This window comes from Planococcus citri, chromosome 5 (assembly GCF_950023065.1).
Source record: "Planococcus citri chromosome 5, ihPlaCitr1.1, whole genome shotgun sequence".
Classification (NCBI taxonomy): Eukaryota; Metazoa; Arthropoda; class Insecta; order Hemiptera; family Pseudococcidae; genus Planococcus; species Planococcus citri.
Genome location: NC_088681.1, coordinates 52,666,650 through 52,687,742, shown reverse-complemented (window position 1 = coordinate 52,687,742; position 21,093 = coordinate 52,666,650). Strand labels below are relative to the sequence as shown.

General features: G+C 35.0%; 2 protein-coding genes across 4 annotated transcripts; one reads left to right on the top strand and one right to left on the bottom strand.

Moving 5' to 3' along the window:
* Window positions 1-30: 30 nt before the first annotated feature.
* LOC135847764 (uncharacterized) lies at window positions 31-6,750 on the bottom strand. 2 transcript variants are annotated; one of them, XM_065367463.1, is made up of 4 exons: window positions 6,341-6,750; window positions 6,091-6,223; window positions 5,808-5,965; window positions 31-825 (listed from the first exon to the last, which is right to left on the bottom strand). In XM_065367463.1, the coding sequence occupies exons 2-4, from the start codon at window positions 6,188-6,190 to the stop codon at window positions 79-81; spliced, it is 1,005 nt and encodes a 334-aa protein (XP_065223535.1). In that variant the 5' UTR covers window positions 6,191-6,223; window positions 6,341-6,750; the 3' UTR covers window positions 31-78. The 2 variants fall into 2 exon arrangements, with proteins under 2 accessions (XP_065223535.1, XP_065223534.1); XM_065367462.1 differs by having other exon boundaries at window positions 6,428-6,750.
* A 4,783-nt stretch (window positions 6,751-11,533) lies between these two features.
* LOC135846520 (regulator of nonsense transcripts 1-like) lies at window positions 11,534-20,361 on the top strand. Of its 2 annotated transcripts, none has more exons than XM_065365655.1 (19): window positions 11,534-11,916; window positions 12,019-12,129; window positions 12,208-12,357; window positions 12,435-12,607; window positions 12,673-12,885; window positions 12,968-13,137; window positions 13,210-13,420; window positions 13,553-13,712; window positions 13,796-13,990; window positions 14,083-14,171; window positions 17,018-17,276; window positions 17,359-17,560; window positions 17,644-17,870; window positions 17,941-18,174; window positions 18,260-18,533; window positions 18,600-18,752; window positions 18,967-19,100; window positions 19,194-19,379; window positions 19,459-20,361. In XM_065365655.1, exons 1-19 carry the CDS (start codon window positions 11,740-11,742, stop codon window positions 19,465-19,467), a joined length of 3,327 nt encoding a protein of 1,108 aa, XP_065221727.1. In that variant the 5' UTR covers window positions 11,534-11,739; the 3' UTR covers window positions 19,468-20,361. The 2 variants fall into 2 exon arrangements, with proteins under 2 accessions (XP_065221727.1, XP_065221726.1); XM_065365654.1 differs by having other exon boundaries at window positions 11,536-11,916; window positions 17,359-17,572.
* The last annotated feature ends 732 nt before the right edge of the window (window positions 20,362-21,093 follow it).

Sequence of the window (21,093 nt, the reverse complement as noted above, 5' to 3'; positions counted from 1 at the left end):
TAGTACTTAGGTATATAAATAATTCAATGCTAATAAACAAAACATATTATTGCACAGAGGTAAATATTTTATTAAAGTTTAGGTAATGGTTGGTTGTATAGGAAAAGGTTCTATCAATGCGGTGGTTCCGATTTCTTCATAAGGGCAAACATCACTTAAAGGAAGTAAAACTTCTTTCTTTTTAACATCGTTACATTGATAATTGCGAGCATTTTTTATTATATAAAATTTTAAATTAGGGTTAATTACTACTATGTGTTTTAATAAATACCTATTATCTAACTTTATTCCATCATCTAACTCGGTCTGTGATTTACTTCTAAATAAGATGTTAATGAAGTCCATGTCATCCTGACCAAAATAGTAAAATTCCATTTTATCAAAAAGATGTTTGGTTAACTCATTTTCTTCTTTTCCCAATTCTTCGTTATACAGTGATGGGAAAAACGTGTGCGATAGGTAATTAAAGAAGCGATTCGATCTTGCCACAGATGCGCAAAAAACAGTATACAGCTCTTCAATGTCGTTATATTTTTCGGGATGGTGCTTCAAATAAATTTTCAGGTTGGTGATTACATTTGTTGCGTGCGTGCTTTTCGTTTCTTTTAGGAAGTAATGCCACTGTTTGCACAGTTTGTGGAAATCACGCACTTTTGTGCGATCACTGTCATACGTCTGTTGCTGGAGTATTAAATCTAAATAAAATGTAGGCGGTCCGGCATATTTCGAGCTTAGTGGCAAATCCATAATAGACATACCTTCTTTGTTGTACCATCGGAGAATACTTTTCGAGCGTGTAATCGCACATGTAAATAGATTTGACGCCTGCAAATACATAAGTATTTCAAATCAGTAGGTATAAGTAAATTTTCAATTTTTTTTTTTCGTACCTACTCTCTAAATCTGAAACAGTCAAATTTCACCGTTTATAGAAGGAAAAATGTCGTCACTGTGATAAACAGTGAAAAAAGTAGGTACCTACTGCTGAAAATCAGTTACATATTTTAAATTTTTACTGCTGACCAAAGTAGTTTCTGACTGATTGATACAGTAAATACTTCATTTTTGACTGATTAATTCAGTATAAATAATTCACATTTGACTGATAAGCAGTCAATTATTTACTGAAAATCCAGTCAAAAACTACTGCTTATAGGAAGGCAAAATGTCGGTCAGTTCTTACTGTTCAGCAGTGAAATTTGAATGTTTCAAATTTAGAGAGTACCCAAGTTAATTAAAAAACAAAATATAATAAATTTAAATATCCATATAATTCGGGATTTATGGTATTTCTATGGTACTCTTTAACCATATCTTTTCATTGTGATCGCGTTTGCTGTTACGGAAAAAAATCCATTCTGATGTAAAACTGTTTAAAAAAAAAAAAAAAAACATCAATTTTTAGTCTCAATAAAGGAATTAAATTTCCGACTTTTTTGGAGCTTGAAACACATTTTTGGCTGAGGCCTGTTCGTTTTTTTTTTCAAAATCAAACTTTCTAAAAATCGATTATTTATTCAAATTCAAATCAATAGATAAATAAACTTCTCACATGGACATTTTTTTTTTTTAGTTCTTGAATTACAAAATTTTGAGAGCATTTGCCTTTACTTCGTTTGGGTCTTTTTGCTTCTGTTTCTTAGAACTGAAAATTTTACAATAAATCACTCAAGTTTTGAAATTTTCTAGCCAAAAAACAAATTCTTCCCATAACAAAAACATTGTTCTTTCAATTATCAAAATTTTACTTACATCAAGGCAACTTAGCAATTTTTGATTCAAAATTCCCTGGATTTAAACTGATTATTTGCATTGGACGTTCAAAAAAATTAAACCCTGGCATTCCGGATATACATATTTATCAAATTTCTTGTTTTTAAACTGATTTTTATGCAAGGAGTAAATATATCCAGAATGCCAGGGTTTAATTTTTTTGAATGTCCAATGCAAACTCAGTTTAAATCCAGAGAATTTTGAATCAAAAATTGCTAAGTTGCCTTGATGTAAGTAAAATTTTGATAATTGAAAGAACAATGTTTTTGTTATGGGAAGAATTTGTTTTTTGGCTAGAAAATTTCAAAACTTGAGTGATTTATTGTAGAATTTTCAGTTCTAAGAAACAGAAGCAAAAAGACCCAAACGAAGTGAAGGCAAATGCTCTCAAAATTTTGTAATTCAAGAACTAAAAAAAAAAAATTTTCATGTGAGAAGTTTATTTATCTACCTATTGTTTTGAATTTGAATAAATAATAGATTTTTAGAAAGTTTGATTTTGAAAAAAAAAAACGAACAGGCCTGAACCTAAAATGTGTTTCAAGCTCCAAAAAAGTCGGAAATTTAATTCCTTTATTGAGACTAAAAATTGATAATTGATACATCAATGTGGATATCGGTAATTAGGTTATATTCATAGCCTATTATGACTTATAAAAAATCTTCATTTGCTTTTGTAAATAAAAATATATGTAATAATCAAAGAATTTGAGTCAACAGCTCTTGAAAATTTTCATTTTGATAATTGAGAGAACGATGTTTTTTTTTATGGGAAGAATTCGATTTTTTTGGTTTAAATATTTCAAAATTTGAGCGATTTTTTGTAGAAATTTTAGTTTTAAAAAACATAAGCAAAAATGCACAACCAAATTTAGGACAAAAGCTCTTAAAATTTTGTATTTCGAGAAGTAAAAAAACATTTTTTTCTGGTAAATAAATTCCTTTATCAAGACTAAAAATTTACAAAACTTAACGACTTCGTCGAGTCTGGCGAAACATTTCCTGGGGGGGGGGGGGGGTGTCTATCTAATCAATAGCTTATCCTGTATATCTAGTTTCGTGTACATAATGTCGACCTTGAAGGTCCAAAAGTGACCATAGAAGCTGTAAAACGAGTTGGAAGCACTTGCACTAGATTTCATAGGGTATTGAAATTGTAGTTTGCAGATTGAATTTCGGCTCTCTAAATCCATTTGATGAAATCTTATAAAAATTTCAAATTTCAAAAATCTGCTAAGGGACCTAAAAATTTTTAAAAAATCGATGGAGGCAACAAAATAACTTGAACCCACCGATTGGAAAGATTGGTAAATTGATAAAAAAAAAATTAATCGCGATGCTGCGAGTCAACTACAACCATTCACTTTCGTTTTGAATACGAATCAGAGTCTGATTCTGAATCCGATTCAAAATTGATTCGCGATTCATTTCTGTGATTCGAATCGCACAATTTTTAATTTTGACCATATAGACTCAAGTTGGAAGGTAGATATGGTCCACTGGACTTTGGAATTTCAAATATGCCATCCAAATTTGGATTCGTCCAGGAGAAAGGGACCTTAGCGTGAAATCACAAATTTTACAACGCAGCCAAAAAATGACAAAAATGTCAAAAATTATCAATTTTTTATAATTTCTCATTACCTAACTATATTATGGTATTTTGAGTGATTTTCTTTCATTATTATCCTTATATATTAAAAGATGTTTGAAGGAAAACCTTGATAGAGTCCGCTAGCCTCTTCTACTGAACCGATTTCAACAAATTTTTTTTTCAAACGTTCCTTTTGACGTGTAGATATGTCATCAAGAAAAAAAAATCGAAATTAAGGGCCGAAAAAATTGGAAAAACACGTTCTGCACGTTTTACAATGCCACCGACAATAATACACTCAGAAGTCTAGAGTGCGGATTTTTATTTTTTGCATAATTTTGATATGTACGAGATAATTGCGCATATCGCATTGATCTTTGTGATTCGGAACATTTTGAGTAAAATGAGCCCAATTTGATTGTGCATATTTTGCATATTTTGGCTGTAAATGCATAAAACGTCATAATTCTAGCATTAAATGTGCATAAAACGACATATTTTGGTCATTTTCAGCATATTTCAAAAATTTTGACCAAAATTTTCGTTTTCCAAGTTTTTTTAAAAATCAAAATGACTGCCAAAACAAAACAAAAAAAATAAAAATAAAAAATTTTTTACAACTGATTTTGTGATTTTTTAATTTATGGCGATTTTCAATACATCGTCGGTGACCTATAAAAAACCTCCTATGTGAAAAAATCAAAATTTTTCACTAGAGCTAAAAAACGTTCTACGTCTGTTTGTATTTCGGGAAAATGGATTATTTTAAAACACTTTCTTTATTTTTATCTGCGGAATGCTTTAAAATTGAATTTGGGTTGAAATCTTTATAATTCCCTTCAATAAACTTCAAAAACAGAAAAATGAACACATAGGAGATATTTTTGTTTTTTTTTTGAAACACATTGTATTATTCTAGCAATTCAAATTACAATTTTATTAATCATTAAACCACATATTCGATCATAATTCGTAATATCAACAACGTAGATCTATAATCAACACATTGGACCTGACTATTTCAACACGTGAGTGCACATAGGAGGGCACATAGGAGGTTTTTTTTTATTGCACATAGGAGGTTTTTTTATTGCACATAGGAGGTTTTCTGTTTTTTTATTGCACATAGGAGCTTTTTTAGACCACATTTTCGGCATGTTGCACATAGGAGATTTTAAGAACTCGCTCTACTAGGAATATTCCGTACTAAACACATAGGAGGTAATTTCAGACGATGCGCCTTGAAAATACGAATCCAGAGAGCCAATAACCGTTTTTTCGAAAAAGTTGACACATAGGAGGTTTTTTACAGGTCACCGACGACATGCTGTTTGTATTTTTTTTTTTTTAAAACTGGAATGTGGTGTCTGTTAAAATAATGAGGAGAGGAGGTTCTGCACTTGAGATCATTTTTGGGTTAGGATTTTATTTCAACAGCACAAATTGAAATGTCTATATATGTAGTGGAACATTGTTTGTAAAAAAGTTAAAGTGAAGATAGGGGAAGGGTTCAGTACAGTGTAGCCAGAATTTTCTCAAAGAGAGGGCAAAGCCAGATTTTTAGGCATGAAAAATCGAAATTAGAGGTAATTTTATGGAAACCCTTCGTAATGTATGATAATTTTATGAAAATGGAGGTGCAATTACTGCTCAAGTGAAGTGAGCGCGAAAATTTTTTGAAAACAATAGATTGAAAAAACGAAAAAAACGGTTCATTATTGCATGCATTACTTCTAATTTTCACTCGAGGCGAGGGGGGGGGTGGTGGCTCAAGTCACATCCCTCCCTTAGCTACGCCACGACTGGTAGGGTTTCTATATTTGGGGTACAAATTTGACTATCCTACTTCAGATTTTCATTCAATAGGATTGAATTACGTACTCCAGCATACTCACTACCTACTCATTTTATGCCATTATTTTACATAGAGAATTTCAGAAATTGTACTCCTAAAAAATGATGATGTCAAGTCAGAGGGTATACCAGAGTAATTCAACACCCCAAATATAAAATCTGAAGTCAATAGATGTAAGTTTTTTGAGAAAAAAAATGTCGTTAATTCATTGTAGAAATTGATAGAAATATTGTTCAAACTTGAATTCCTTTTTCTTGAAAAATTTGATTTTTTAATCATTGTACATTACTTTAGAACCAGAGTAGAATTTGCTATTGACACATTTCAGCTGATTTGCATGTAGGAGCAGGGACATGCGTTGATTTGTCAAAAAAAGGGAGCTCCGAAGGGGCGAGAGCCCTGAGCGAAGCGAGGGCCATGGCGAGCAGCACGAGCGAAGCGAGTGCGCGAGCAGGGGGTTGAGGTCGCGGAGCGACTTAGGGGGCAAAGACCCCTAGTTATTACTTATTTGAAGGTTACTTCAATATGCACGTACATATTTAATGCTATTCCCTGCCCGAAGGGCGGGCAAAGTTAGGTACTAACCTGTTCCAGTTTAAGTTCATCATTTTCAGCTGTGAGTTTGTCTACAAGTTTGGCCTGTTTGACATTATTTTTGCTAATCATCACTCGGTCTTTCCACTGATGTGAGGGCAGACTCTGGAGGAAGTCGATCTCTGATTGTGGGAGAATTATGTCCGGATCTGCAACCGATGCGTAATTGTAAGTCATGTTATTCATATCAATATTTCCTCCAATAAACGTTTATTCTTAACTTAGAATACCTAACGAGTAATTTCAAACTTAATTATTTGTATTATTTACTCACAACATTCATTCAGAATATCCTCGAAATTGTCTGCTGTAATGCAGCTTGTGATTAGGCATAAGTGGACGGAGGCTACGCATAGTGTGGTAACAAACTTCATTGGATTGAATATTAAATAATATAGGAACGGAATCTAAATCAAGAATCCAAATTGATTAGCCAAATAAAATTAAATACTCAGCAATGTTATTCAGACAACTGATGTTTGGTTCATTTTGTTCATAAACGAGAAGCTATATCTACTACCTACCTACGTATAGTACTTTTAAAATCAACAGGCTTAAGACTTGAGCAAAAAGTATACTGTTTATGAAAATATTGAAAAATAAGTACGTACCTATACTTAACTGTTGCTGATGTGGATTGTACACATACATATAAATCAGTAAGTATGCTTGCTTGAAGTATATCAAAACTTTAGTAATGATCAGTGGGTTGTGGCTAAAAAATGTGCGAAACGGATGTTTATCTACTTGTTCCCCTACCAACCAGCGAAAAAATTTACTCCTTTTTTCCCCGTACAGATTCACTGATAAGACTTTCTTTGAATAATAAAATTATTTACAAAAAAGCTTCCTAATTATTACATTTTGATTTTTCTTAAAATATTGTATCACTGTGGGTTGAGAATTAACTAGAAACTCTACATGCAAAGTGATATACCTACTAGTGAAAATCGTTTTCCTTGTTCCTTCCAATTTCCCCTGAATAAAAACATCTGATTTTTCTTATGCGGTATTTTATCATGTTTAATTGCTAAGATAAGTTATGTCTAGGTAGATATGTAGATTAGAAAATTGAAATTACGAAAATCAATTTAAGTATGGGTATGGAATTTTTAAAGGAAATTACAATATTTTTCAAAAAAATGAACTCGTTATTGAATCTACCAAAAAAAGGAAGAAAAATGGAGTTTTCAAATTTTTCCCAGCCCCCTCCAATTTATTCCCCGCTTATTATTCAAATATTTAATCCCAGCGGTGGGGTGAAAATATGAATAATTCAATTGGGATGAACTCGATATTGGCAGAATACGACTCGGGAAGCACGATGGCGTTTTAAAAATTTTTCTACCCCCTACAATTTATCCCCCACCCACTAATGAAATATTATATCTCAGAGGTGGGGGTGAAAATTTGAAAAATTCATTTGGGATGAACTCGATATTGACAGAGTACAACTTGGGGAACACAAGGCGTTTTCAAATTTTTTCAACTCCCCTCTAATTTATCCCCCATCCCCTATTCAAATGACAAATCCCAGGGGAGGAGGTGAAAATATGAAAAATTCAAATGGGATGAACTCGATATTGACAAAGTGTGACCTGTAGAGCACAATGGCGTTTTCAGATTTTTTCTACCCCCTCCAATTTATCCCCCACTCCCCCACCTATTATATGAAATATTGATTGAGAAGGGTGGGGGGGGGGAAATATGAAAAATTCAAATGGGATGGGATGAACTCGATATTGACAGAGTACAACTCGGGGAATACAATGGCGTTATCAAATTTTCTCTGTCCCCCTCCAATTTATCCTCCACCGACTATTCAAATATTAAATTCCATGGGAGGGGGTGAAAATCTGAAAGATTCAAATGGGGTGAACTCGATATTGACAAAGTACAACTCGGGAGTACAACCATGATTTCAAATTTTTTCTACCTCCTCCAATTTATCCCCCACCTATCTATTAGGTATATGAAATATTGAATGAGAGGAGTGGGGATGAAAATACGAAAAATTCAAAAGGGATAAAGTCTATATTGACCAAGTGTGACCCAGAAAGTACAATGACGTTTTCCAATTTTTTCTATCCCCTCCCATTTGCTCCCCACACATATAATGAAATATTGATTGAGAGGGTGCTGGGTAAATGGGAAGGGGTAGAAACATTTCGAAATCGTAGTTGTACTTCACGGCCGGTCACACTTGGTCAATGAGTTCATTGTTTATTTATAGTGGAAAAAGAGAACTGAGAACTCTGAGAAGACAGAGTAAAATTCATCGAGTTCAATCGATCACATAAAATCACTACCTATGGATAGTTAATGACCTTTTAAGCAAGCAAAGTGCCACTCTTTTATATTTTAAATATAATCGTAATTTTAGGCATTCCTGCTTCTTCACGTGTGTTTTCATTTGATTCAAAAAATTTCAGCATTGGTGTAGGTATGTGTTGAGTAAATAAATACCTACCCAATTAATTAGTAGACCGGGCAAATAGCAGTTTTAAAAAAGAAAAAATTGGCACATCAATTTTTTCTTCGGGAATGTGTTCAGATGGACCCCCTGAACTACCAAAAAAAAACCGACCCTCCTACCCCTGGAGCTAATTTTTTAGGGGGCTAAAACCGGTTGCGATTAACGTTTTTTGCGTTTTACTCCGTAAATATTAGGTTTACGATAAAAACTACCATGACAAAAAATGATTCCCTTCAAATTCTCGATAATTTGATGCTACTCTCGATACCCATCCCTCAAGGAAGGTGCCTAAAAAAAGGGGTGGAAAGAGTAGGTGTTTCAAAAAAATGCAAGTCCAGTAAATTAATCAAAATTACCACTTAATATTATTCGTTTTCGCTCAATTTTTTTTTACAAGGTCTACACACCCAACTACTAATCAAACCACCATTGATTGGTCTTCGACCCTCCCCGGGGGTTGGTGGGGGGGGGGTGCTTGATTTTTCAAGTAACACACAACTGAATCATGTATTCGAAAAACGACGTGCGATACATCGAAGAGTATGTTTTCGAGGTCGCTGAGTACGAATATGAACTTATTTTTTTAGGTCCAATCCCTCGAAGCTCCCCTGTGCCCCAAAAAGGGGGTCAAAATTTTGAAAAATCGCGATAAGTCGAGTGATATATCGAATTTGTAGCCTACTCACTTGTTCTATTTTTAAATCATGAAACAAAACTTTTGAGACTTCCTTCTGAAAAAAATTGAAGTATTTTTGGGAGAAAATGGCTTGTCTTTTCATATTATAACTAAAAATTTTTGCCATTTTCATTTATTATTTCTTCTTCTTCTTCTTCTTCTTGTTGAAAATATGAATGTCTAAAAATTTTCCACCAAGTGATGATAAATTTCAGGGGGAGGGGATGGGGAGACATCAAAGCATCTGAAAATTTTGATTTGAAAAAAAAAATCGAAATGCTTTTTGAAGTAGTGAAAAAATAATATTGAACCCCTCCCCTTCCATTCAAATGAAATTCGAGAAATTGTCTTGCTTTGTCTTTTTTACTATTTTTAAATCATAAAACAAAAATTTGGGGTCTTCCCTTTATGAAAAATATTGGGGTAGTTTTGAAAAAATGGCTCGTATTTTCATATTTTGAATCAAAAATTTTTCAATTTCCCACTTATTCTTCCGTCATTTTGGAAATTTCAATTTCTAAAAATTTTCACTCTAGTAATGATAAATTAGGGAGGAAAAATCTAAACATTTTAAAATTTTGAATTGAAAAAAAATCAAAATGTTTTTTGAAGTAGGTAGTGAAAAAAATCGATTGTAATAATATTGAACATCTCCCCTTCCTTTAAAATAAAATATGAGAAATTGTCCTGCTTTTATTACCCTATTTTTCATGTTTTTTCGTTTTTTGGACAACTTTTCATGTTGAAAATCACGAATAGAAGCAAATAACGCTCATTTGTGGAATTTGCGCGCATTTTAACATCACTAATTGGTGGGAAGAGTAAAGAGTAAAATGAGTGATATATTAAAAATGAGTCCATGGTCTTGTTTTCAACGATCTTGAAATTATAATATTCGACATAATACTCGTATTACACGATTTCTGGCAACTTTTCAAAATGTTATCCTATTTAGGGGAGCGTAAGGAGGTTTTGAGGAATCGTTAGCAGAAAAACAGTTCATATTCGTACTCAGCGACTTTGAAAACATACAATTCGATATGTTACTCAACTTTTCAAAAATTTTCAAAATTTTGGGCTTTTTTGGGGCAGTCAGGAGCTTTGCGGGGTTGGGGGCAAAAAATAATACCATTCGTACTCAGCGACTTTGAAAACATATCATTCGATATATAACTCGACTTATCGCGATTTTTCAATATTTTGACCCCCTTTTTGGGGCACGGGGGAGCTTCGAGGGATTGGACCTAAAAAATAAGTTCATATTCGTACTCAGCAACCTCGAAAACATACCATTCGATATATCACTCGACTTTTCGCAATTTTTAAAAATTTTGACCCCCTTTTTGGGGCACAGGGTAGCTTCGAGGGATTGGACCTAAAAAAATAAGTTCATATTCGTACTCAGCGACCTCGAAAACATACTCTTCGATGTATCGCACGTCGTTTTTCGAATACATGATTCAGTTGTGTTACTTGAAAAATCAAGCACCCCCCCACCAACCCCCGGGGAGGGTTGAAGACCAATCAATGGTGGTTTGATTAGTAGTTGGGTGTGTAGACTTTGTAAAAAAAAAATGAGCGAAAACGAATAATATTAAGTGGTAATTTTGATTAATTTACTGGACTTGCATTTTTTTGAAACACCTACTCTTTCCGCCCCTTTTTTTAGGCACCCCCCTTAAGGGATGGGTATCGAGAGTAGTATCAAATTATCGAGAATTTGAAGGGTATCATTTTTTGTCATGGTAGTTTTTATCGTAAACCTAATATTTACGGAGTAAAACGCAAAAAACGTTAGTCGCAACCGGTTTTAGCCCCCTGAAAAAATTAGCTCCAGGGGTAGGAGGGTCGGTTTTTTTTTGGTAGTTCAGGGGGTGCATCTGAACACATTCCCGAAGAAAAAATTGATGTGCCAATTTTTTCCTTTTCGCCCTCGCTTTTTTACGTTATTTTCCCGCTCTATAGGTACCTACTTGATTTTTATTGCTGTTTAATTATCTAGACATAATAATTATTATATTGTTTTACAATGCTCCACATTCGTTCATCGTTGAATTTATAATTACATCTACTTACATATGTAAATTCCTTTATATTCTTCCTCATATTTTTCATTTCCGTCCGCCTCGTTGGTTTCTTACAGAATTTGTTTTTCATTCAAAATTAATATTTTTGCACGAATTTCTACGTCAGATTATCAAAGTTTCGCGTTGATCGAAAATTTTTTTCCAGCCCTCGCTGGCCATCGACCGTTTATTCTCCTCAGTCCTCATCAATAAAAGGTGATGTCGATGGCTGAATAAATTAGTTTTTCTATTTCTGTTCCGTGAACGAAAAAGCTATCATTCACACCGTAAATTCTAGGAGAACGTTCTAGTAAAATTTCAGCTCAATGCAATGCAACGAACGTTCAAGAATTCAATTTCAGAAATTCAGAATGCAACCTGCATAGATTACATACACACACAAAAGCAAACTGGTTATTGTAGTAGTGGGTGTATTAATAAAATGTGTGTGTGAAAACGGAGTTTCTACATGCGCAGTTCTATTCTTATTTCTCTGTTCTCTCCTCTCTCCTACACTCCTACTCCTAGTCCCAGTTCCTGGAAGAAACACGTTGTTTCAAAAACACGCGTTCCCTACCACTATCAGACATCAGTCTATTGTATGGTCGGAGGAAATCATTGTCACTCTGTATCGAGATATATTTCGTTGTAAATTATTCTAATTTCTAGTAGTTTTTTGCTTGGTGAGGAAAAACATCTCAGAAGATGAGCATGGACACGTATGGATCCAATTCTCAACCTCTTACATTCCTCGATACCGAAGAATCGGATCTGATCGGAGCTGATACTCAAGGTTCTGATTTCGAGTTTACCGAATTCACCTTACCATCTCAAAGTCAGACGCAATTTTCGCAAGATGAATCAACGCCTGGGCAATTACACGTAAGTTGACCATGTTATCTAACACATTGTATCTATCTATTAATCTATGTATCTGCTCGATCTACATTACTGATGAGTGATGATGGTATTGTATTTTGGCAGTTGAACAGTAAACTGAACGAAGATGTGAAAAATGACGGCGTATCAGCGGTAAGCGATAAATTAGCTGAGCTACAGTTCGAAGAAGACGAAGAAGATGCGTTTTGTAATAAAGTATGTCTGAAATCAATACGACGTAAATTATTTCTTCTTATCTGATGATGTTATCCTGTGTATGTTTACTGTGTGCAGGAGTTACCGGCATTCGCTTGTAAATATTGCGCCATTCATGATCCTAGTTGCGTCGTAATGTGTAACATATGTAAAAAATGGTTTTGCAATGGTCGCGGAAATACTAACGGATCGCATATTGTTAACCATTTAGTTCGAGCGAAGCATAAGGTGAGTGTTTCTTATCTCTTATATGTACTGATAACTCGTGTGGAATTCTCTTTTAATGTGGGTGTTTTGTTTTGTAGGAGGTAACTCTTCATAAAGATGGTCCTTTGGGAGAAACCGTCCTGGAATGTTACGTTTGCGGTATGCGAAATGCCTTCCTTTTAGGGTTCGTACCTGCTAAGGCGGATTCTGTCGTGGTGCTTCTTTGTCGACTACCTTGCGCTGCTCAAAGTTCTCTCAAAGATATGGACTGGTTTGTATAAATCTTCGTCTAACTTCAACTTTATGAGAAGATGTAATTAATTTTCAACTATTTAGGGATCCGGATCAATGGAAACCATTGGTAGAAAATCGATGTTTCTTACCGTGGCTGGTTAAACTACCTGCCGAGAAAGATCAACTCAGAGCTCGTCAAGTAACATCGGTTCAAATATCCAAACTAGAAGAACTCTGGAAAGATGACATTGATGCTACAATCACCGATTTAGAACAACCAGGAATCGACGTCGAACCTCTAAGAGTGCTTTTAAGGTAAGGTCACTGAAAATGCTATTTGGCATTCAACTTGTTTGGTGAAATTTCGTCAATTTCATGATTGATTTCAACATTTTAGGTATGATGATGCATTTCAATATCAGAACATTTTCGGTCCGTTGGTTAAATTGGAAGCTGACTACGATAAGCGATTGAAGGAATCCCAAACTCAGGATAATATCACCGTTCGTTGGGAAGTTTTGTTGAATAAGAAAGTGGCCGCTTACTTTAATGTAGCTACTGACGGAGGTAATCACTGAAAGATTTATTCGATTAAATATCTGATAAAGATGAGCTTTTAATTCGCGTTACTGTCGACAGAAATGAAATTAATGCACGGCGATGAGCTGAGATTACGATATATGGGAGAAGTAAACAAGCCTTGGTCTGGAGTTGGTCATGTTATCAAGATACCGGATAATTACGGAGAAGAAGTTTGCTTAGAGATGAAAGCTATCCAAGTAATACCACCTTTCGAATCTACTAGTAAATTCGTGGTAGATTTTATCTGGAAATCAACGTCATTCGATAGGTAAAGCTCATTTCGTTTTGAACGATTTCTCGAACACCTTTTTTTTCAAGCGCTTTTGAACTAGGTGCTTGAAATAAGAGAGATGTTATTTTACCATTTATCAAATGAACAAAGTTACTGAATATGTTACAGAATGCAACAAGCTATGAAGAAATTTGCTATTGACGACACTTCTGTATCCCCTTATATTTCTTATCGTTTGCTCGGGCACGACGTCGATGACGTATTATTCAGATCGCAAGGTTCTAAAGACTATTCAGCTCCTAATTTACCGGAATTGAATCGATCACAAGTATTGAATTACATATGTTTTTTTCGAATCGAAAATCAAACTTTTGACGTTACCTCTAATCTAAGCGTTTTTTTTCCTTCTAGAAATTTGCTGTAAAACAAGCGATTCAAAGACCCTTGTCTTTAATTCAAGGACCTCCTGGTACAGGAAAAACCGTCACTTCGGCGACTATTGTTTACCACCTGGTGAAATTGAACATCGGACCTGTGTTAGTTTGTGCTCCTTCAAACACAGCCGTCGATCAGTTGACGGAGAAAATCCATAAGACTAATTTAAAGGTAGAGATAATCATGATTAAAGAAATCGAAATTCCTGTACCAATATCAGACACTAATTTCCGAGGTATATCTTTTATTTTGTTTTTGTCAAGGTTGTAAGAGTTATGCCCAAATCCAGAGAAGGAATCGATTCATCGGTTGCTTTCTTAGCTTTACATAATCAGCTCAAGAATTTAGATAGGTAAGCTGGCGTGATGAGCTACGTTTTCAATCTAGTATTCGAGTACCATATCTTCAGACTATCTTGTTTGTTGCTATCGCTGCTTTGGATTCGTGTTAGTAAGAAAGTGAATGAATGTAGATTTATTCGGTTTTCTGTATTGTACTTTTTAACGTTTGAGGAGTTGAAAACTTTCGCTGTCCGAATTTTCTAAATTGTGGATGGGTTGGGAGGGGGGGTTAGCGTACGTCGATTATTTGTTAAACGAGAATACTAATTAATCTACAGTCCAAGAGCGAAAAAGTGTCATTTGAGTGGGCCGTTTTTGGGGACAAAAAAAAGATAGGCTTTTCGTTAGTATATTACTAGCATTCAAGAAAATGGACATTTCGGATTTTTTGGCCGGCACAATAGGCAGCTGGAGCCTCAAAACTCCCACTTTTCGAAGTTGGCCGGGGACAAAATTTTTTTTCAATTTGGTAGAGGACACTCTCCCGAGTATAGATATATATTTTTTTTGAGTGGGCGCCGGCACAATTGCGTTCCAGAGCTGCACAAAGGCAATTTTTTGCCAATTTTGGCACTTTTTCACATAAAAACGAGGCTGTGGAAACAATACGGCCTTAGGGACAAAAAATACGCACCCAAATAATTGCATCCACTCTTCCCGCGCTGATAGAGACCAACTTAGTGGAAAACGGCCGGCACACCGACCCGCAGTGAATTTTCAAAGTTACGCATCCGGGCCACTTCATTAAAAAAAAATGGATGTATGACATTTTGACAACGTGACCGTGCGACCTATCAAAGTGGGTTAAAATTTCGCAAGAAAACCGAAAATCTCAATGAAAATTTTTTTTGAGCATCTCATGAAAATTTTGAGCTAAAAAAATTGTACGAATCATTTCTCAAGTGGGTACGTTCAGTCTGTTGTAACATGTGACCTATACAAAATGGTTAAAATTTTGCGAGAAAACCGGAAATTTCAATGAAAATTTTTTTTGAGTCTCATGAAAATTTTGAGCTAAAAAAATTGTACGAATCATTTCTGAAGTACTTTCAAACTGTTGTAACGACCTAAGTGTATGAAAGGGTTAAAATTTCGTGTGAAATACAAAAATTTGGATAGTTTTTTTTTTTTCATTTATAGAAAGCACCGCTCAACAATTTTGAGCCCCATGAGTTGCATTATGACGATGTCAATGCCATCGACGATTGTGCCGAAGTTGATGATGGCATTGAAGAAGAAGTAGAATATGATTAATTTCTATATGATTTTCTTTTTTTTTGTAAATTTTTCATTTATTTTTGTACCTATCATTATTATATAAATAGTGAGAATGATTGTGTCTGCTTCGTGTTGGGTTTACCAAACTGAAGCGATCTTGAGGGTATTTCATTGAAAATATTAATACTGAACAATGTATAAGATTTTTGAGGCTCAAGATTGTTGTGATAAGCCTTTTATAAAAATCTATCCAAATCTTTACTTATACTTTACCCTAAATTTCAACCCTTTCACATAGGTCGCATGTTACAACAGACTGAAAATACTTGAAAAATGATTCATACAATCTTTTTACTGCAAAATTTTCATGAACGGTTCAAGAAATTTTTTTTATCAAGATTTTTGATTTTCTCGCAAAATTTTAACCCATTTGCATAGCTCGCATGTTACAACAGACTGATAGTATGTACTTGAAAAATGACCTATGCTTTTTTTTTAGCTCAAAACTTTCATGAGACACTCAAAAAAAATTTTTTTTCGGTTTTCTCGCAAAATTTTAGCCATTTTGTATAGGTCACATGTTACAACAGACTGAACGTACCCACTTGAGAAATGATTCGTACAATTTTTTTAGCTCAAAATTTTCATGAGATGCTCAAAAAAAATTTTCATTGAGATTTTCGGTTTTCTCGCGAAGTTTTAACCAACTTTGATAGGTCGCATGTTACAGCAGACTGATAGTATGTACTTGAAAAATGATCCAAGCTTTTTTTTTAGCTGAAAATTTTCACGAGACACTCAAAAAAAAATTGTCATTGAAATTTTCGGTTTCATCGCAAAGTTTTAACCATTTTGTATAGGTCACATGTTACAACAGACTAAAAGTACCTACTTGAGAAATGATTCGAACAATTTTTTAGCTCAAAATTTTCATAAAATGCTCAAAAAAAATGTCATTGAGATTTTCGGTTTTCTCGCGAAATTTTAACCCACTTTGATAGGTCGTACTGTCACGTTGTCAAAATGTCATACATCCATTTTTTTTAATGAAGTGGCCCGGATGCGTAACTTTGAAAATTCACTGCGGGTCATTGTGCCGGCCGTTTTCCACAAAGTTGGTCTCTATCAGCGTGGGAGGAGTGGATGCAATCATGTAGGTGCGTATTTTTTGTCCCTAAGGCCGTATTGTTTCCACAGCCTCGTTTTTATGTGAAAAAGTGCCAAAATTGGCAAAAAATTGCCTTTGTGCAGCTCTGGTACGCAATTGTGCCGGCGCCCACTCAAAAAAATATATATCTATACTCGGGAGAGTGTCCTCTACCAAATTGAAAAAAAAATTTTTGTCCCAGGCCAACTTCGAAAAATGGGGGTTTTGAGGCTCCAGCTCCCTATTGTGCCGGCCAAAAAATCCGAAATGTCCATTTTCTTGAATGCTAATAATATACTAACGAAAAGCCTACTCTTTTTTTTGTCCCTCAAAGAAACCAGCTCTTTTCGGTTTCTAGAGCACTTTTTGGTGTTTGGACTGTAGACTAAATGTATGAGAAAGCTTTTCAAGCGCTTATACTTTTTTTTTTGGCACAAATACAAAGTTACGATGATGCTTAGTAATCTATTAAACGTGATGTTATCTCGACAGGTACTCCGAATTGAAGAAGTTACAACAACTTAGACAAGAAACTGGCGAACTTTCTGCGGAAGATGACAAAAGATATAGAGTGTTGAAGAAATCCGCCGAACGTGAGCTACTCGAAGCTGCTGATGTAATTTGCTGCACTTGTGTCGGCGCTGGAGATCCACGTCTAGCGCGTATGAAGTTTAATTCTGTCTTGATCGACGAATGTATGCAAGCTACCGAACCGGAGTGTATGATTCCAATGGTATTGGGATCGAAACAGGTGAAATATTGATTATTTTCAAAATGAATCTATTATGTAGATTAGTTTAATTGATACGTGTTTTTTTTTTTTTTTGGCACAGCTCATTTTGGTTGGAGATCATTTCCAGCTTGGTCCAGTCGTTATGTGCAAGGAAGCTTCGAGAGCTGGTCTTGATCAGTCGTTGTTTCAACGTTTGGTTGTACTTGGCATCAAACCGTACCTTTTACAAGTTCAGTATCGTATGCATCCGGTATTATCGCGATTCCCGTCTAATTCCTTCTACGAAGGCTTCTTGCAAAATGGTGTTTGTGCCGGTATTGTTTTTACTTTTGGAATGTAAGTTTGGTCAATTTATGTTGAATAATTCCTTCATAATTATACGCAGAGCAAAAAAAACTACCAAAAATCGAGTTTCCTTGGCCAGTTCCGGATAAACCTATGATGTTTTACGTAACCCAAGGTACCGAAGAAATCGCCGGATCCGGTACATCGTATTTGAATCGAACTGAAGCATCCATCGTTGAAAAAATAACCACCAGATTCTTACGTTGCGGTGTGAAACCCGAACAGATCGGTATTATTACACCGTACGAAGGGCAGAGAGCATATTTGGTTAGAATTATTTCATTTCACGTGTCTCAAATGAAGGGATGTTTCATTTTTTTATTCGTATATTTTATAGGTGCAATGTATGCAGTATCAAGGAGAAATAAACCCCTCGTTGTACCAAAAGATCGAAGTAGCCAGCGTAGATGCGTTCCAAGGTCGTGAGAAAGATATCATCATCGTGTCCTGCGTACGTTCCAACGACCATCAAGGGATCGGGTTTTTGAACGATCCGCGACGGTTGAACGTTGCCTTAACCAGAGCAAAGTATGGTCTTATCGTGGTCGGAAATCCCAAAGTTTTGTCCAAAGTGAGCCCATCCACTGGTTGAAAATTTCATCCATCATTCGAATACCTGATTAACCGGAACCATTGTTGTTGTTTTTCTGTCGCAGCAAAACTTATGGAATCATTTACTCCATTTCTACAAAGAAGAGAATGTGCTGGTAGAAGGACCACTAAATAATTTAAAAGAAAGCGCTATCCCGCTCCCTAAAAAAAAACCGCTTTTGAACTCGATAAATCCTGGATGTCATTTTATGTCTAATACCGTCTACGATGCCAAAGAAGTCATGGTACCTGGAAGTGTATACGATAGATCCGGCGGCCGTCCTAATGCCGCTGTTCATCTTCCGCCACCTCCTCCTCATCCATACTTCGCTCAGCCTGGTGAGTAGTTTTTGAAAAATAATCCGAGTGGTGACCTTTGCTAATCGGTTCGCGATAATTTTACAGGTTTAGACATGTTCCCTCATGCTCACGATCCCATGACTTACATCTCGCCGGAAAGAGCGCAAGCCATGTCCAATTTGCCGGTACCTTTTAATATGATTTATAATTTGAATCCGATCCCGCCGCCAAGATTCTACAATCAGCAGCCTATTCAGAGTGAGAATTTTTGATTATTTTTTTAAGCCGATGAAAATTGACAAATTTTATCAAGAATGGAATTAATTTTCGATGAACTTTCTAAACACACCTCAATCGTGCTCATTTTCGAGATTGCAGTACATTTATGACCTATCATCACGATTTCTGAATGATTTTGATTTAAAATGACAATATCATTCGTTCGAGCATTTTTTCTTTTTTTTTTTTGTAGTGCGTCAAAAGAACGTTCGCAGACCATTGATGATCGGTGACAAGAAAAATCCGAAAGGTGGCAGGAACTCGAGATTTATGCCAAAGGGTCTGAGCCAAGAGGTAACCCAACCGTACAGTCAGAACATGTCGCAGGTACGTCTAGCCAATCGAATTTCGTCACTCTTCAGAGAAGGTTGCAAGTTTTTTGAAAATTGATCATTTCAATTTTTCGAATCGTTTTCGTAGAACATGTCGCAGCCCGGATTTAGTCTTTCGCAAACGGGACTATCTCAACCGGAGTTATCGCAGGATAGTTACGTGATCGGCGAATTCCATTCGCAGACCGATGGTATTCTGTCGCAAGATTCGTCCTACCAGATTGACCAAACTACCTCGTTTCATTCGGCTCGGCAGAACCATGATTTTTCTCAGGTACGAGAACGTTACGTTAGCTTTTGTCAATTTTTTACTAAAAAATATTCATTTCTAATTTTTTTGAATCTGTCCTCAGGGTTATTAACTTGGAAACAAAACACGCGTCATCGAAGAAATAGAAACGACTAACGCAGCTGCTAGGAATGCGGTCGAGTGCTCTTGATAACGGACTGTTACGTACGATACACGATTCTTCGAAGACTATGCACAAGAAGAAGCGTGTTGATATACCAATCGCGCGAAATGGAAATGCTACGCTGTAGTTTGGTTTTATGTTGTTTTTCTCTCATTCGGTTATTTTTTTCTTCCTTTTTTGGAGTTTTTTGACCAACACAAGACGTTGTATCATTAATTTTCATCGCAGGGAAACTTCTACGGAACGGAGCAAAAAAAAGTGCAGTAAAAAAACTAATACGTTTTAATGTTATTTTATATCAACCAAACGTAAATTGAAAAGGTCTTAATTTGCCTCTTTTGTTCGAAACGCGTTTGAAAAATACCACGACTACGTCAACGCTCACGTGTAATGGAAAATAAGCGCAGATTTACTAAATTTTACTCGTATTCGATCGGATTACTTTTTCTTTTATTTTTGGGCCCCTTATTTTCATCCGATGTGAAACATGAAAGCAACGTTGGCTTCTAAATCGATGATTCGTGTTGAGAAATGGGGGTTTAAATGGTGGATTACGTTGATTTTAAAAAATACGAAGGTTTTATTTGGTCAGCTTATTATAAAAAGTTTATTTCTCGTCATTTTAAATCTTCTATATTTTCGTTGCGGTATGCGGTAGAAATTAATTCTGGAGTGAATAGAAGTAGGACGTGGTTAGTTGGTTACTTTACTACATGTGCAAGGTAGTTAATTATAACGATGCAGTTTCAATTTATCGCATGTTTTACTATTGTGTAACTGTTGAGAGTTTTTTTCCTTTAAAAAAAATCTAAAATATATAGATTATAATATCTTTTAACTCGATCGTGTTTTTTTTTTATTAGAGAATATTCCCTGCCTCGATCAGGGTTCTGAAGAATTGGCTCAATTTTAAGCTCAAAATTACACCTACAAAACTGCTCAAAAATATGTCAGAAATTGTTGATTTTCTGTCAAAATTTTAGCTCACGATAGGTCGCATGACACGATTTTTTCTAAAAATCTCGAAAATCGTGACCAATTTTTGGCTTAAATTCATTAAGAACTGCTAAAAAAAAAGGTCTTTGTAGAAATTATTGATTTTTTGCCCATATTTTAACCCATTTCTGTAAGTTGAACGAAACTATTTTTAAAAATTCCAAAAATCATGCAATAATTCGAAGATAAAAATTCTTGAAAACTGTACAAGAAACGTTTTCATACGAATATTTGAATTTCTCGCAAATTTTCAATCAATTTTGATAGGTCGCATGTCACTTTTAAAAAAATCTCAAAAATTATAACTACCTACCTAAAATTGATCTCAAAATGCTTCAAAATTGCTCAAAAGAAGTCCTAACAGAAATTTTGGAATTTTCTGTCGAAATCTTAAAACCGGTAAAAATATTGATGGGTCACGTGACACATTTTCTGAAAATTCCCAAAAATCATAACTCGTTGATATTAAGCTCAAAATTATTCAAAAATGTCCAAAAAAAAATTTCCGACAAAATGTTTGAAATTTTTGAAAAATGTTCCCCTCATTTTGATACGTTTCATGACTCGGTTTTTCAAAGA